General features: G+C 38.0%; 1 protein-coding gene across 2 annotated transcripts in view; it reads left to right on the plus strand.

The window, feature by feature from the left end:
* Nucleotides 1–14,708, plus strand: part of TPD52L1 (TPD52 like 1) — a 34,570-nt gene that overhangs the window by 5,179 nt on the left and 14,683 nt on the right. For both annotated transcript variants that reach the window (XM_007439304.4, XM_088140353.1), the window contains exons 2-3: nucleotides 8,211–8,326; nucleotides 14,228–14,376. In XM_007439304.4, the coding sequence (XP_007439366.1) occupies nucleotides 8,211–8,326; nucleotides 14,228–14,376 (265 nt within the window). The remainder of the gene's footprint in view (nucleotides 1–8,210; nucleotides 8,327–14,227; nucleotides 14,377–14,708) is intronic.

The raw sequence follows: 14,708 nt of genomic DNA on the forward strand, positions 1-14,708 counted from the left end.
TTTCACATTATTACTGTTAAACAGCTGCTTATGACTTGATGTTCTGTTGTGATATTTGTGTGAAGTTCATCACCTTCTACCATCCTCTTAATAAATATTGCCTTTTTTTTTTTTGAATGACTTCAATGCTCTTATTTTCTCATAGCTAGAGGAATTATTTCAGTGTTTCTCATACTGATCAGGAGCTTCACCAGAATTATATGAGTAGGGCTATCAGTGTGGGTTGCCCTGAAACTGAGCAGTTGTGATTGCCCATGGTGAGACAATGTGTCTCCACATCATCTAGGACAGTGTTTCTCAACCTGGGAGTTGAAGTCTATACATCTTAAAGTTGCTGAGGTTGAGAAACATCGATCTAGAATGAGTAGTGGAAAGTCACAGCAGGTTAATCTTCTTCCATCCTCAAGTCAAGTTATAGGCAAAATGGCTATGTGAAAAGAAACACAGATTTCGTTTTGAATGAGACTGAAAAAGACAAAGATTGAGAGAGAGGTAGCATTGACTGCCTTCTTAGAAATTTGATGTGTGAACAATTATCTCACAACTGGAGGCATAGTTAATCTGCACATGTGTAAAACTATCCAAAAAAATTCAAAAATCAATAATACTCAACCAAATCAACCAAGGCAATGTATAGGGTGACAGATGTTGCAGCCAGATCACCTTCACATCCTTTATTACTCTTTCTTGGCTCTGGCCAAGTAATAGAGGTGTTTTCAGAGCTAGAATTGGCCACAGAATTAAATGGTCTGCAAAGAGGCACAAGCAGTATACTTTTACTATCCTCAAATGAGCTTTCCCAGTCTTGTGAATGCCTGCTAGCAACCTCAAACCCTGCGGAGTTCTTGGAGGCTAAATGGGAAGAGGTCTGTAGTACAGAAAACTATATGGTTCCTCTCCTGCTATCTGCCAGCCTGAATATGAGATGGAAACAGTCCAGATTCTTCAGATTACTGCCCAGCTAAGTTGTTTAAGCGTGCCTAGTAAACTATACGTCCATTTCCTATATTGTAAGTTATTGGATTGGCTGGATCAGGAGAAATTCCTAGCTCAGGAGCAAGCAGGATTTAAGGTGAGTATAATGGCCCAGTGCATCATCTTACAATTCCTAATAGAATATACACATAGGCAACACTGCCCTTTATATGTGGCCTTTATTGAATTAAAATCAGTCTTTGATTCCATTCCAAAGGACAGAGTCTGGTGGAAACTGCCCCTCACATGCATTGACCAGCGATTACTCTCTCTAATTAGGTTGAAAATACAGTCACCCAAGTCAGATGGTATAGAGCTGGCCACCTTATTGAAGATTTTCCAATCAAGTGAAACAAGGTTGTATTCTGTCTCCCCCGTTGTTCAATATTGTTCTAACCAAAAAGGAATTCTACCTCCTAAATTAGGGACAGGCGTTGGGCAGTGCTGCTCTGTGCTAGTGATGCAGCAATTCTTTCATTTATCCAAGTGGTCTTAGGAGAGACCTGCAGCTTTAGTGGAGTATTGCATTCCATTATAATCAACTATTCCAAAACCAGCATTATGCTCTTCTTAGGAAGACTTAGTTGCCATAAACATCAATGGTAAATCAGAAATAATAAAACTGAACAAGTTCCAGCTTTTAAATATCTTGGCATAATTTCCTAAGCTTCCAGAAGCTAGAGGGAACAAATCAGATCCATCTTTGCCAAAGCTAACAATAGTGCCAAGGCAATTCTAGGCTTTTTCCATTCCAAAGTGGGTAGACGCATACTTGCCACCATTGAGTGTTTAAAAGCTAAAACTATATCTCAAATGTCCTACGGTGCTCATGTATGCATTTACAATGATCTAAAGCCCTTAGACATTGTTCAGTCTAGGTTTTTATGAACACTCTTCTGGGTCCCATGCTGTGTCTCAAATACCTTAATCTGCATGGAAACCCTTCGGAGGTGAGAGTCCACATTTGCCAACTCTTTCACTAGCTTGAACTTTTGTTCTTTAATGGTTCACTGACCTGTTAATTCTCCTTGATGAAAAGTCATCAAGTGGAAAGCAAAAACTCTTAGCCAACCTGTGTGATTGCGGCCTCTCTGTCTTTTCTCTACTGCCCTGGATATAAAGAGAGCTACGGTGAAAAATCTGTCAGAAAGTTTTCAACTTCACATGGCAAAAGGACTTGGGTGCTTTAGCCAATCACCACTAGTAGGTTTCAACTCCAAAACCCCTTTACATTTCTAACAGCTTATTCTTGTTTGTCTAGCACACTGAGAGCCTTTATTTCGTCTCATTTCAATGCTTTACCTTCTGCAGTTTTAGATGAAAGGTTCTGTACAAGAGAATCCCATTCACCAAGAAATGCACCCTTGTAACTCATGTTTTCTTTTGTTCCTTCTACAATAATGTATCTGCTGGTAAACTTTTACCTTCTCCCAACAAAAATAAAATCTTTTATGAAGGAGAGATTATTGGTTTCCTCCTGTCACACTGGAATCCTATCATCACTAAGAGTTGCTAAGTTTTTATCTGCTAGGTATCCTAATCTTGCGGGGGGAGGGCGGACTTTGATTTCCTTTCTTAAGTCAGAATTTCTTAGATTTTAAATGAGAGCTTCATTGTTTCTATTTTATTTGATTGTCGATTCTGTGTTTTATATTTTATTATATTTTTGATCATTGACTGTAATTTATATCTAGTAAATATATAAAATACAAATACAGTAAGACTCTTGTAATTTCTTTCCAAAACAATTGAATTTGGAATTGATTTAGGAATAAGCAGTGAACTGGCCAGATTTGCGGGTGAAAATAAACCATTCAGGATTCTAAAAATCAAAAGTGATTGTTAAGAGCTTCAGAAAGATCTGTTTAAACTGGGTGGATTATCAAGCAAATATGAAATGCAGCCCAGTTTAAATGAGTATCAAGTGATGCACATTGGGGCAAATTTACATCTGTACATAAGATGGGTGTCTGAGCTGTCATTAACAACCAGAAGAACATTCTTAGGATCATAGTGGATGACTCAGGGTACAGCAGTTGTGAAAAAGACATATTCCACCCTAGAGATAGAGAAGAGATTAAAAATAATAGCAAAAATATTGTAATACCCTTATATACTGTAAATTTGTGGTAATTTTGCACTTGGAAACTGTGTATAGTTCTGCTTGTTACATTTGAAAAAAGGGGCTGACAAAAATGGAAATCAAAGTGATCAGGATGCTGAACCACCTTCCTTATGAGAAAAGACCAGAATGTTTGAGTTTCTTAAGCTTGGAAAGAAGGGTGACTGACATGATCAAGGTGTGTGTGTGTGTGTACATGTCATGAAGGAAGTGGACAGAGAAAACCTTTTCTTTCCTCGTTAAAAATATGACCATAAGATCATCCAATTGGAAGGAGATTTAGAATTGGTAAAGCCCATAATTAACCTGTGGAATTCATTATCACAAAATGCTGTGATGGCCACTAACTTGGATTATTTAGGGCTATTAATCTTGAGACTGAGTTACCACCAGGTTGGAGGGAGCAGGTCTCTGGATACCATTTGCAGGAAACAATGGCAGAAGAGGTCTCTACTTCCTGCTTGCAAGCAACCAAGAAGGAATATATTGGTTACTGTGAGAAACAAAATGCTGGATTAAAATGGTCCCTGGCCTGATCCAGTAGAGTTTATATTTGTATAGGAAATTACTGTGCCTCTAAAACGTATTAGTGCTGAGTAAAATATAATAAATAAATATGTTTCTTTCGATAAGTTGTTTATTTGGATGTATATCCCCATTTCTACCAATGAATGATACTCAAGGCAGCTAGCAATAAAACAAAACACCTAACTAAATTTTGCAAATTCATATTTCATAGAAAGACTTGAACTGGTCTTATTTATATGACTTCTGTTAACATAGCTCATATCTTGTGTAATGTTTACTTCATTAGTACAGCATTTTTTTTGTATAATTAGAGCTACAGTCCAACTTAAATCCTAATCAGGTACATTACTGTGTGGTTTCACTAAGAGCAGCCTGTAAATTTGGTAACAGATTTCAAACTCCTTTGTATATCTTTACTTGATTTAGTTAGTTGGGTGCAATCAAGTTGGGCCCAGTCATTGGCAACTGTAAGAATGCCCACCGTGTTAACCTGTCCCCTAATGAAAACCTGTAGCATTTCTAAAGAGATAACAGTGATCTCTTGATCACACCCATATTTGTTGTGTTCCCTTTCTTCTACTTGCAAAGCATACTTGCTTTTTCTAGTCCATCATTCATTTGCATTACATGCCCCCAAATTAGTTTCTTCATGCTACTCATCACTTCAAGGGATCAGATCTTTATTTAATCCAGGACTGATTGATTGGTTCTTTTAGTAACTATTAATCCATAATTGAAGGCTTCTGGAGTTGCTACTGGAAAAAAAACATTCTTTTGAGAGTTCTGATCTTTGTTTGTCATACAAATACCCTTTCTGTCTAAATTTTCCATTGCTTTCTCCCTAGAATTAATCTCTTTGTTTCTCCAGTACACTGTTCATGTTTAGCTATTTCTGAGCTCTGGAGGGCAACACCTTCACTTCTTTGCCATCGACTACAGAGCTTCTGCAAAAATCTGGTGGGCTGGTAGATGGCAGCAAAGAGATGGAGATAAATTTGGGTAAGAGCTCCTCCCCTAGTATGAATAATAGCACCATGGTGTCAGTTTGCTCCTACCCAAGAAGTAAGAGCTGATGCATCTAAACACTGACTCTTCTCACCTCCAAAATATGTGTTCTGAGAGTAAGTTGTGTGCTTTTTAAAAAAAAATTTAAATTGTTCTTAAGGACTGGTTCCATTTCTTTTAAAGTTAACATCATTAGGTCTGTTTGATTCATTGCAGGGAACTGAACTTCTCATTGTTCTCAGTGTCTGGTTTATCACTGAAATAAAGTGGTGTAGTCCAGGAGTATTTTCAGAAGCATAATATGATGTTCTTACATCACTCTTAACATTTAACTGCCATGCAGTAGCAATTTGCTTTACAAGATCTATAGACTTAAAATATTAGTTTAAAGAGCAGAACAAGAAATATAGTAACTTTGTTTGATGTTATTGCCTATAAAGAAAGGAAATGATGTAATTGGCTTCAATTAACTTCCCTTAAGGTTGACATTTCAACCAGAATGCATAAAGAAATGTGAAGGCATTTAGCAACTACCTGAACTGAATAGCTCTTTGGAAATTACACAGGTTCTCTGCTTCCTTCCAAAGTTCCTTTGTTATTTCTTTTGAATATATTTATGTGCCACTTAGATTGTCATATGGTCTAAATTAATGAGCTGTACAAAGTGATGATAATGAGGAAAGGTTGTATATGTGATAGAGAAAAATGGAATTGTAGATTTGGCAGCCAAGAAATGAACATATGTTAGCTGGTCAACATGTACTGTTCTCTGCAGAGAATTTAGACCTGATATTTTACAGCATGTCTACAGTCTTTAAGCTTCATAAATTTTCACCATGTCTCAAGAACCTTTTGTTGTATTTTTAAAAATATCTTGAAGCTATCTATTATAAAATCTTCTTTATGATTAGGATGTCCAATTTGTTAAATCACCATGAGTTTATTCAGAGGTAATTTCTACCGTATTTGCTTGTTAATGAAGACCTTGGCAAAGCATTACATCATCTTCAGTAAAGTGAGTCATAAGGTCAAATGAGTTGACAGCCCACATGGAAAACAGGATATGAGGATCCTAAGGATAAGTCTTATCTCAGCTTGAGGATGTTTACTGGATAGACTTGGACAGTAACTTTCTTTCAGCCTAATATATCTCAAATTGTTTATTTTCTCTAAGCACAAGGAGCACAGCCTATAAAGTACTAAATTGCTTCTAGCCAAGGTATATGCTTCTTTCCAGAAAGCTGGACTTGTACCGCTATTTATACTTTCAAGAATGATACACTAACACTTATTTCCTATTTATATTATCTTTGTGTCTCCCCACTATGACAACTGTGGGCAAGTAGATTTTATAAAGGAATCCCAAGAAAGAAATCTATTCCACAGGTTGAACTGCTCTTTGCCAGTGATGGTGACTAGGAGGAAATAAGAGAGTCCTTGCTGCATCTCTTCATATTCCAAGCCAGAACAGCCTGTTGCTTAACTCCTTCTTTTACCTTTTCTAAATAGGCCTGTCCAAAAACCTTATGGGTGGTGGTGGTTTGATTGGCTAGGGATTCCTTGGGACAAATGAATGAAACCTTGTAGACTGCCTTCAGCATATCAATGATTGTGAGAAAAGCAGGAAATTGTCCAATGTAGTGCCATTGGCCAAAGACTGGCTGGGAATGTTGGAGTATATTGCCCCAACACATCTGGAAGCCAACAGATGGGAAAGTTGTTCTATAGAACTTTAAGTATTAGAATAATAATGAACATGGATGCACGCTATATTTACTTTGCATATTGTTTGAGATACTATGTTACAAAAGTGGACAATGCTTCTATGGGTCTTTTCAGAGCTTTAAAGAAAATACATTAAATAATATAATACCTGCTCCTTCTATTATTCTGTTGCAATGACAAAGTGCTATCTGATGCCTTGTAGAATATAGTCATCCTCTATTATATTATGTTGACCTGAACACTAGCAGCTGTCTTCAGACAGTTTTCTGGGAAAAGTATTATAATTATACTAATTCTCTATATCAGGGTGGTGAGCTTCTGGTTCTCCAGATGTTACTGATTCTAAAACCTCTAGCAGTGCCAGCTAATATGGCCAATCAATGAGGAGTTATCATTGTCAGATTTTGTGATGATACGTGGGAAAGACCTTGGGAGACTTGACCAAGAGAAGCTGCCAAGGGAATGGTCAGGTAAGAGACAGTATAGACCATAGCTGGATATTGGGTGAGGCAACAGGCTCAGAAGAGACCCTCCCTAGTTTCTCAGGCTGTAAAGGAGACGGGGGAGGGAGGGAGAATTGTACTTTCAGACTTGCAAGGTTCTGTTAATGTAGCTTTATAATAAAGTAGAATTAGCTCCTCTGGTCGTGTTTCCTGTCTGGTCTACCTAGTAAGGCTGGCAGATTTACATCCTTATATTCTAGTCTTAATACAGTTGATTCAAAAAACAAAAGTCCAATTAATGGTATTTATTAAAAGAAATGTTAAGATTCCAACACAAGAATTACTGCAAGTACTCTAGTTTCAAATTAGAAATCTGTATGTAGGCAATCTAAGGCAGCAGAACTCTTGTCCATTTTATTCATGTTAACCAGGCAAACATTTAGCACTTATGTATCATCTGATTTTGTACATGATTACTTAAATACATATTCATAATACACTGCCCAGAGTCACATGCAAGTGAGATGGGCAGATATATAAATTCAGTAAATAAATAAATAAATAAATAAATAAATAAATCTGTTTGTTCTAGGAAGAAAGAAACAAAATGCATTATATAGGAACTGCTCAAAGATACTTTAATAATATGGACATAATTTCTAGATTTTTTCAGTGCAGGTAACCCATGTTATATCCATATCACATATAGATCGTTTTGGCTTGGCAAGTAATTTGGAATGGATTGCAATTTGGTGCAAAATTCTTATTGACAGCAACATTGATTACAGCTAAGTGCTGTTTGCTTTAGTGGGCAATGTATCCAAGGTCTCATATAGAAGCTTTGCTGCCCCTACAATCTGATCTTTCCCTAATTGTAAAAACAGGAATCTGTTCTATCTGCATACAGAACATTTATACTGCTACTAAGCTGTGGAACTTCTTGTTACAATCTCAACTAATACAATAAGTTCTAAAGTGGTTTATATACTCAGAGGGGACTTCAAGACAGCTTAGTTGTGCAAGAAATAAATTAATGCTGAAGATCTCTGAATTATTTTTCTCCCCAAGTTGCTACTGCCCTCTCTAAGAGAGCCTCAGCAGGAGACAGCACACTTTTCTAGGTTCAAAAGATAAGCTAAATTTGGGGCAGGTTTGCCTGAAGCAAGGAGATTTCAAGATTTGGAAAGAGACAGACAGACAGACAGACGTAGGCCTAGTTAAGTAACTGGATAGGAAAATAGTGGGAATAGCAGAGCAATAAGCTAGACTGGCAGGTCGAAAGAATGGGAAGCCATTTCTGTGCTGTTGTCAGGGAATATACGTTGACTTGTCCATGAAGACCCAGAAGTCAAGTTTGCCTTGAAGGGGCCTTTATCTTTATTTTTTCACTCTTTTCTGCCTTATTACCAAAGGTCTGTTAGAAAGACAAGCATTCCATGAGACAGATGAAGACACCATCACTGATGTTGATTTGACCAATATGATTTCTGAAGAAGAGCGAGAAGAATTAAAAGTTGAAGTAGTCAAGGTAATTTTATTTGACCTTTATACATCACCTTAAACAAAATCATTTTGTTAGAATTGCTTTTACTATTTTGTTAGCATTGCTTTTACTATTTTTTCACTTGCTATTATTCTTGGTCATTTACTTGTGTGCAACTATTGGATTATAGTTACAAAGAGCCCTGGTTAAAAGAGATTATCTGGACCTTTTTGATCAAGATTCAGGTCTGGGTCTGGGACCAAAATTGCACTGGTTGCTCTTGTTGATAACCTTTGGTGGGACTAAGATGGAGGGAGTGTGATTATCCCAATCCTCTTAGACACTATTGACCATGATATCCTCCTCTAGATAGGCTATCAGAATTGGGAAGTGGGAGCCATTGTTCTTCATTTGGCTACTTGAGGATTCATTTATCCCCTGCTATTTACCATCTACATGAAGCTGCTGGGAGTGGTGATCCATCATCATGGGGTGAGGTATCATCAATACACTGATAATATCCAGTTATGTATCTGTACCCTGGGCTAGGCAGGAGATCCTGACTTGATCTCTTGAGGATGTTAGGATCTGGATAGGGATAAATAGACTTAGAGTGAATCCATTCAAGACAAGGCTGCGGATTTGGAAGCCAACCGTCTCCAGAGATAGCCTGTCCTTGATTTTGGATTAGGTAGTGCTTCCCCAGACAGACCTAACCTGCAATCTGGAGTCCTTCAGTAGGCATTGCTCCTCCTTACACAGTAAGTGGAGGTTGTGTGCAGGAGGGCTAATGCATAGTTACATATTGTGCACTAGATGTGGCCTTCTCTGGATCAGGAGGCTTTACTCATAGTCACTCACACTCTAGTCACATTGCATCTGGATTATTGTAATGCATTCTACATAAGACAGCCCCTGAAGACCATCCAGAAGCTTTAGTTTGTGCAAAATGCAGTGGCCTATGTAGTTATAGGTTCACTGAGATTCATCCATGTAATACCATTACTCTGGAAACTATGTTGGCTGCAATGCAGGTGCTGGTTGAAGTTCTATATGGCTCAAGAGCTGAATATCTCTGTCAAATTTGCCCATCCAGTAAGATCTGGGAGAGACAGCTTACTGAGGGTTTCACCATTGAGGGAATGCCATCTTCAGAGACCCTGAAGGCTCCCTCCTTTGAAAAGCTTACCTCCAGATATCCATACCACTCTTGCTTTGCTATATTTTTGTGGCTCTTCAGAATAGCATTTGGGGATGAATATCACCATGCTCCCCCCACGTGATGGCACATCAGATTGATCCATTGTTAATTGTATTAATTGATTTTCATTTTTAACCTTTCAGAGACTCCACAAATGGAGTGGCATATAAGTTGTGACAATAAATAGTAAATAAATAATTGCCTGGTAAGAGTAAATGGAGAAAGAAACTGTACCTTTTGTGCTTATATTACAGGTTAATCACTTTGTACAATTAGGGCTGTAAATTTACCACCAATATGCATGAAACAGTGCCCCAGAAGTCAAATGAAGTTCATTCTTCCCTGATAAAAGCAATTGTACAGGTGTCTGAGGAGCTGGGGTGTGTGTGTGCGAGAGAGACAAAACAAAAACCTGCCTCACAGCACAACGTATGTTAGTGATATACTTGCAACCAGTGTTGTGATGCAAGTATACAAGGTTGGAGTTTGCAGTATGACATCACAACACATGTTTCTTCATTTTTGCAGCATTGCTACTGGTGCCAATCTGTTCCTAGTTTAATAGTCACACAATGAGACACAAATAAATTACACTGTTGCTGAACTTTGGGGAGACCTGTCCAGACATGACAGATATGGGGTGTGGCAGCTTTGAGCAAGTTTCTGAGTCTTATCTTTTGCTACTTCATACAACTGTTATGCAGATGACACTGGGAAATCCTATATGTATCAACACTGATGCTAAATAAAGTAATAGCTGAACAGTACAGTGGCTTTACATATGTACAGAGGAGGGTGCTTAATAAAATGCAAAAATGCTCATGCATTTTTGGAGGGCTGAGACACGTTTTGAGTTGTGTACCAGGACACAATTAAAAAAGTGATCCAGGCAAGAATAAAGTTGTGGGTTGTTGTTGTTGTTGTTGTTGTTCAGTCGTTAAGTCGTGTCTGACTCTTTGTGACCCCATGAATCATATGAAAGTTGTGGGTGGGTCATGACAAATCTAACTTATTTATTATCATTACTTCATTATGCTTTTAATGTACCAATAACTGAAATTCTCTGGATAGATTATTGAAGGCTTAATTAAATATTAACTAAATGTGATTAATATTATTGTTCACATTAATATGCATTATTTTACTATTATGTCACATTTAAAAAATCACAATTCAGCATCTGTTTTGGATGGGCCACACCTACTGCTTTGAGGAACCAGGGTTATGCACTCCTGGTCACTTGCTGATTTATGTGCCTCTCTTAACAATTTATAAAATTTAGTGAAAATCAACTACAAAGAATTTTATGTTTAGCTCTATAAGTCTTTATTCCCCAGTCTTTCATTCTCACTGATGTGAGCTGAGGTTAAGGTCTTTATCCTCAAAGAACATGCCACGTTGTAGATTGTTTTGTAGTCTTTGCGATTATGGAATCTAGGTCAACTCTGATCGTACAACGACATTTACAACATTCAGACACCACACTGTTTCATTGTTTCAAAGAAATGCATTGGAGATTTGCCTTCAGAAATGCTTGAAACTTCTCCAAGTTTACCAGTTTTTTGAAGAGCTAATAAATTTTTGCTTGTTTAGATTAGCTGTGATGTTTCTGTTGAAAACTGTGGGCCTGCTTGTTCTCCATACTTTTGAAAATAGTCAGTAGTTGAAGGTATTTATTTTATAAACCTGACTACATTTTCCAGAGGTAGTAAACAAATACTGTAAATATTGTACTCATACCTGGTCCTCTTTCTCCCCACCAACTCTACCATATTATAACACTGGAAGCTAGGGCTACCAGATCTGGCTGCATAGATCAGATGACCACTGCATAGCACTCTAATGTGTTGCTCCAAGCCAGTGCTCATCTGGAGTTTTACAGGCCAGATCTGCTGGTCCTAAAGAACTCCTATCTTTAACAGCAAGTTTTGTTATAACCCTAAATTTCACATCCTATCCTTTGTCAGCCTGGATCTTTTTAAGACTCCTTCTTCTTCTTGTGCTAGCATATAATGCAGGAGCCATTTTTTTGTTGTTAATATAGACTGTCTCTCTTAAAGGGGAAGATAATTTCCCAACCATCTGATCAAGAAATATACACACGCAGATCCCTGTGTATGACAACCTGTAGTTCACCAGTACATGATTTCTGGATCTTTACAGAATCTTTACCCCATTTCTGGATCTTTACCTGACAGCTGTTATGGATGCTTCATGTTTATTTGTCAACTGCCTGATTTTCAAGTACTCCATCCATGTTTGTCCTTTATCTGTGTTTGCATATTAAGTCAATTATCACGGGAAGATTGGCCCAGCCCCTAGAAGATTCAGTTATCATGAAAAGTTGCCCAAAAGTTTTGAATTTGAAAAGTTTTAGATTTGAAACAGCTTGTTCCAACCTTACTGGAAGAGATACAATGCTACTTCACCCATTCCAGGAAGATTTTGAACTCAAAACCCATGTATTGAGCACGAAATGAAGCCATCTAATTTTGGAATGGCTGGAACAGCTGTGTAGCTCAAGACATTTCAAATTTTGCATAGCACTTAATATCTTTATGTAGATATTTTGATCTACAGTAGCAATGTATCTTGCTTTGTGATATTATATGGGATTAGCTGGTTTTTGGCATGCTTTTATCTATTTTTATGATGCAGGAAGTATTTTGAATGGAGCGCAGATTTTTTTTTTTATTATGAAACTCGTGGCCCTAAAAGTGAGTTTTTATTCAAAGCCATCATAACAGTGGAAGAGCACATACAATAATGACCTTTAATTTGCTGATAATTGTTTTTTTAAGCCTTTGAGATACAGAATCACCCAATGTTTTCAGCACATCTCATAGCTTTTGTCAGATTTCAGGGGGCACTGGACAGTATACCTTCTGGAGTTCCTATGACACCCACTGCCCTTTCTTACTCCACAGCCATCTCTCATTCTTCCTACCCACTCTACCGCTCTTTCCTTTTCCTGAGGCTCTGATAATTATGCTGGACTTGCTACAACTGACCAGGCATCAGGAAGCAGACCCTCTTTTCTTTATCATTTAATCTAATTAGACAATTCTGCAAAAAGCCTCAAAGACTCTTTGGAGACATGAAGATAACCTTGGCAGTAGTTGCTTTGCTGTTGGTGTGCACCCAACAGTCATGTTTAACTGTGATATCCTTCTTGCCTGCCCATAAGTCTGGGGATTAGAGGCCCTGTTTTACAGTGCTTCTACTTCTTCTTTAGTGGGCAATTTTGGTCAGTGGTTTTAGGAGAGATCAGCCCAGTGGTCACCCAACTATGGGATACTTTAGGGTTCAGTCTCTTCTCCCAGGATTTAATATCTACATTAACCCACTGGGAGATGTCATATGTTAGTTTGTGGTTTAATATCATCTGTATGCTGACTATCCCCAGGTTTACATCACTATGCCAGAGTGGACAGGAGATGCCATGGAAGTCTTATCCCAGTTTCTGGTGGGGGTATAACAGGCTAAAGTTTTAACCGAAGAAGGACAGAGTTTCTGTTTGTTCTTCAAGGTTCTCAGCCAGCTCCAGTGAAGTCTTTCAAGAGGGAAGCAGTACTCCCCTGGGGGTCTTTCTGAAGTTAGCTGCTGCTGGGAGGGGAGGTGGAGGCTGTGGCCAGGGGAATCTTTCCCCAGCTTCAGCTGGTGCACCAGTTGGAGCCCTAACTTGGAGCCCAGGGATCTTGTAACAGTAATTGTAACTCTCATCACTGCATGCATAAACTACAGCAGTATGGTGTACATGGGGCTGCCTTTGAAGATGATCCAGAAGCTACAAATTGTGGTGGCCTAATTATTGTCACCAGGAGCATATTAAGCTGGTGCCAGTAAGCTTCCAATTGCACTTCAAGCTATTGGTTTGACCTATAAAGCTCAATATTGTTTGGCATCAAGGTATTTTCAGAACTACCTTCTCCAACTAGAATCAGCCTGTCCAGTGCAAACCTCTTGGAAGAAACTCTGGTAATCCTATGTTTCCATGAAATGGGAGGTGGGACTAAGCCAGGACATTGTGCATTTCTGTCCTAACACCAACACTAAGTCCCTTTGGGGCTTAGATTACCCTCCAATTTGACAGCCTTCTGGAAAGCAGTAAAGGCTAGACTTTAGGAACTGAATGTCAGATTGTATTATTTTGTTTAAATTGTGGGCTATTGTGTAACTGTCACACAATTGTTTTACTAGGGTTATTAATTTAGAGTGAAAGTAGGATGTTAAGGTGTTTGTTATATTGTTACTGTAGATATCTTAGTGTATACAGTTTACTGTGAATGTTTTAATATTTTATATTTACTATGGATGGTGTATTGTTTTCTGCTGTATATATCATGGGTGTTATAATTGCTGTAAGCCACCATGAATCATAATGAAATTGGTGGCATAGAAATCTGATAAATAAATCAGTGATCAGCTATTCCTTTTTTCCTTAATAGTTTAGGGGTTCCTAAACTACCCTTGCACCCTAAAATCCAGCATAACATAAACATTGCTGAGATCTGCCATACAGTGATGCATAATTTTTAAATTATAATAAGCCATTTGATCCCATTCTTTCTACATGAACAGTCATATTCATAAATTTTGACATTCCTTAAGTGAATATAAAAGCAATGAAATATATATTCAGTAGGGATTCCATTTATTTGGCATTATTGTACTTAAGGAAAGTGGGCTTGAACAACGAGGAGTAATAATCCAAGTTTTTCCTTTGCTTTGTTCCTTATATGCAGCTAGAGGATGAAATCGCAACTTTACGCCAAGTGTTAGCAGCCAAAGAAAAGCACCTTGTGGAAATAAAGCAAAAGCTGGGCATCAATCTGATGAATGAGCTGAAGCAGAACTTCAGCAAAAGCTGGCATGATGTGCAAACTACTACTGCGTGAGTGCAAACTTCCTACATGTCTATTCTTTCACTCTGTGTATCACTCAGTATAACTTGCATGGGCAATCCAGAACTTGGAGTAGAACAGATTGGGCTTCAGTAGCTTGGTTTTCATCTCCCACTCCACCATGATGTTCATCGAGTAGCCTTTGTCTATCTCAGGGAGCACTTATGAAAATCAAAACAAAAGAGCTATGAAGTCTGCCAGCTTACACTCTTAGAAATAATTGTGGGATGCTTAGCATATGTGGGATATGCTTTGAATCATTTTTGGGATATGGAGGTTATTGCTTCACTGTCACCTGTCAGTGAAAACACATTGAAATTAA

This window comes from Python bivittatus, unplaced genomic scaffold, assembly GCF_059951505.1.
Source record: "Python bivittatus isolate LINGU-HERP-01145 unplaced genomic scaffold, Pbiv_v1 ctg000020_np1212, whole genome shotgun sequence".
In the NCBI taxonomy this organism is placed as follows: Eukaryota; Metazoa; Chordata; class Lepidosauria; order Squamata; family Pythonidae; genus Python; species Python bivittatus.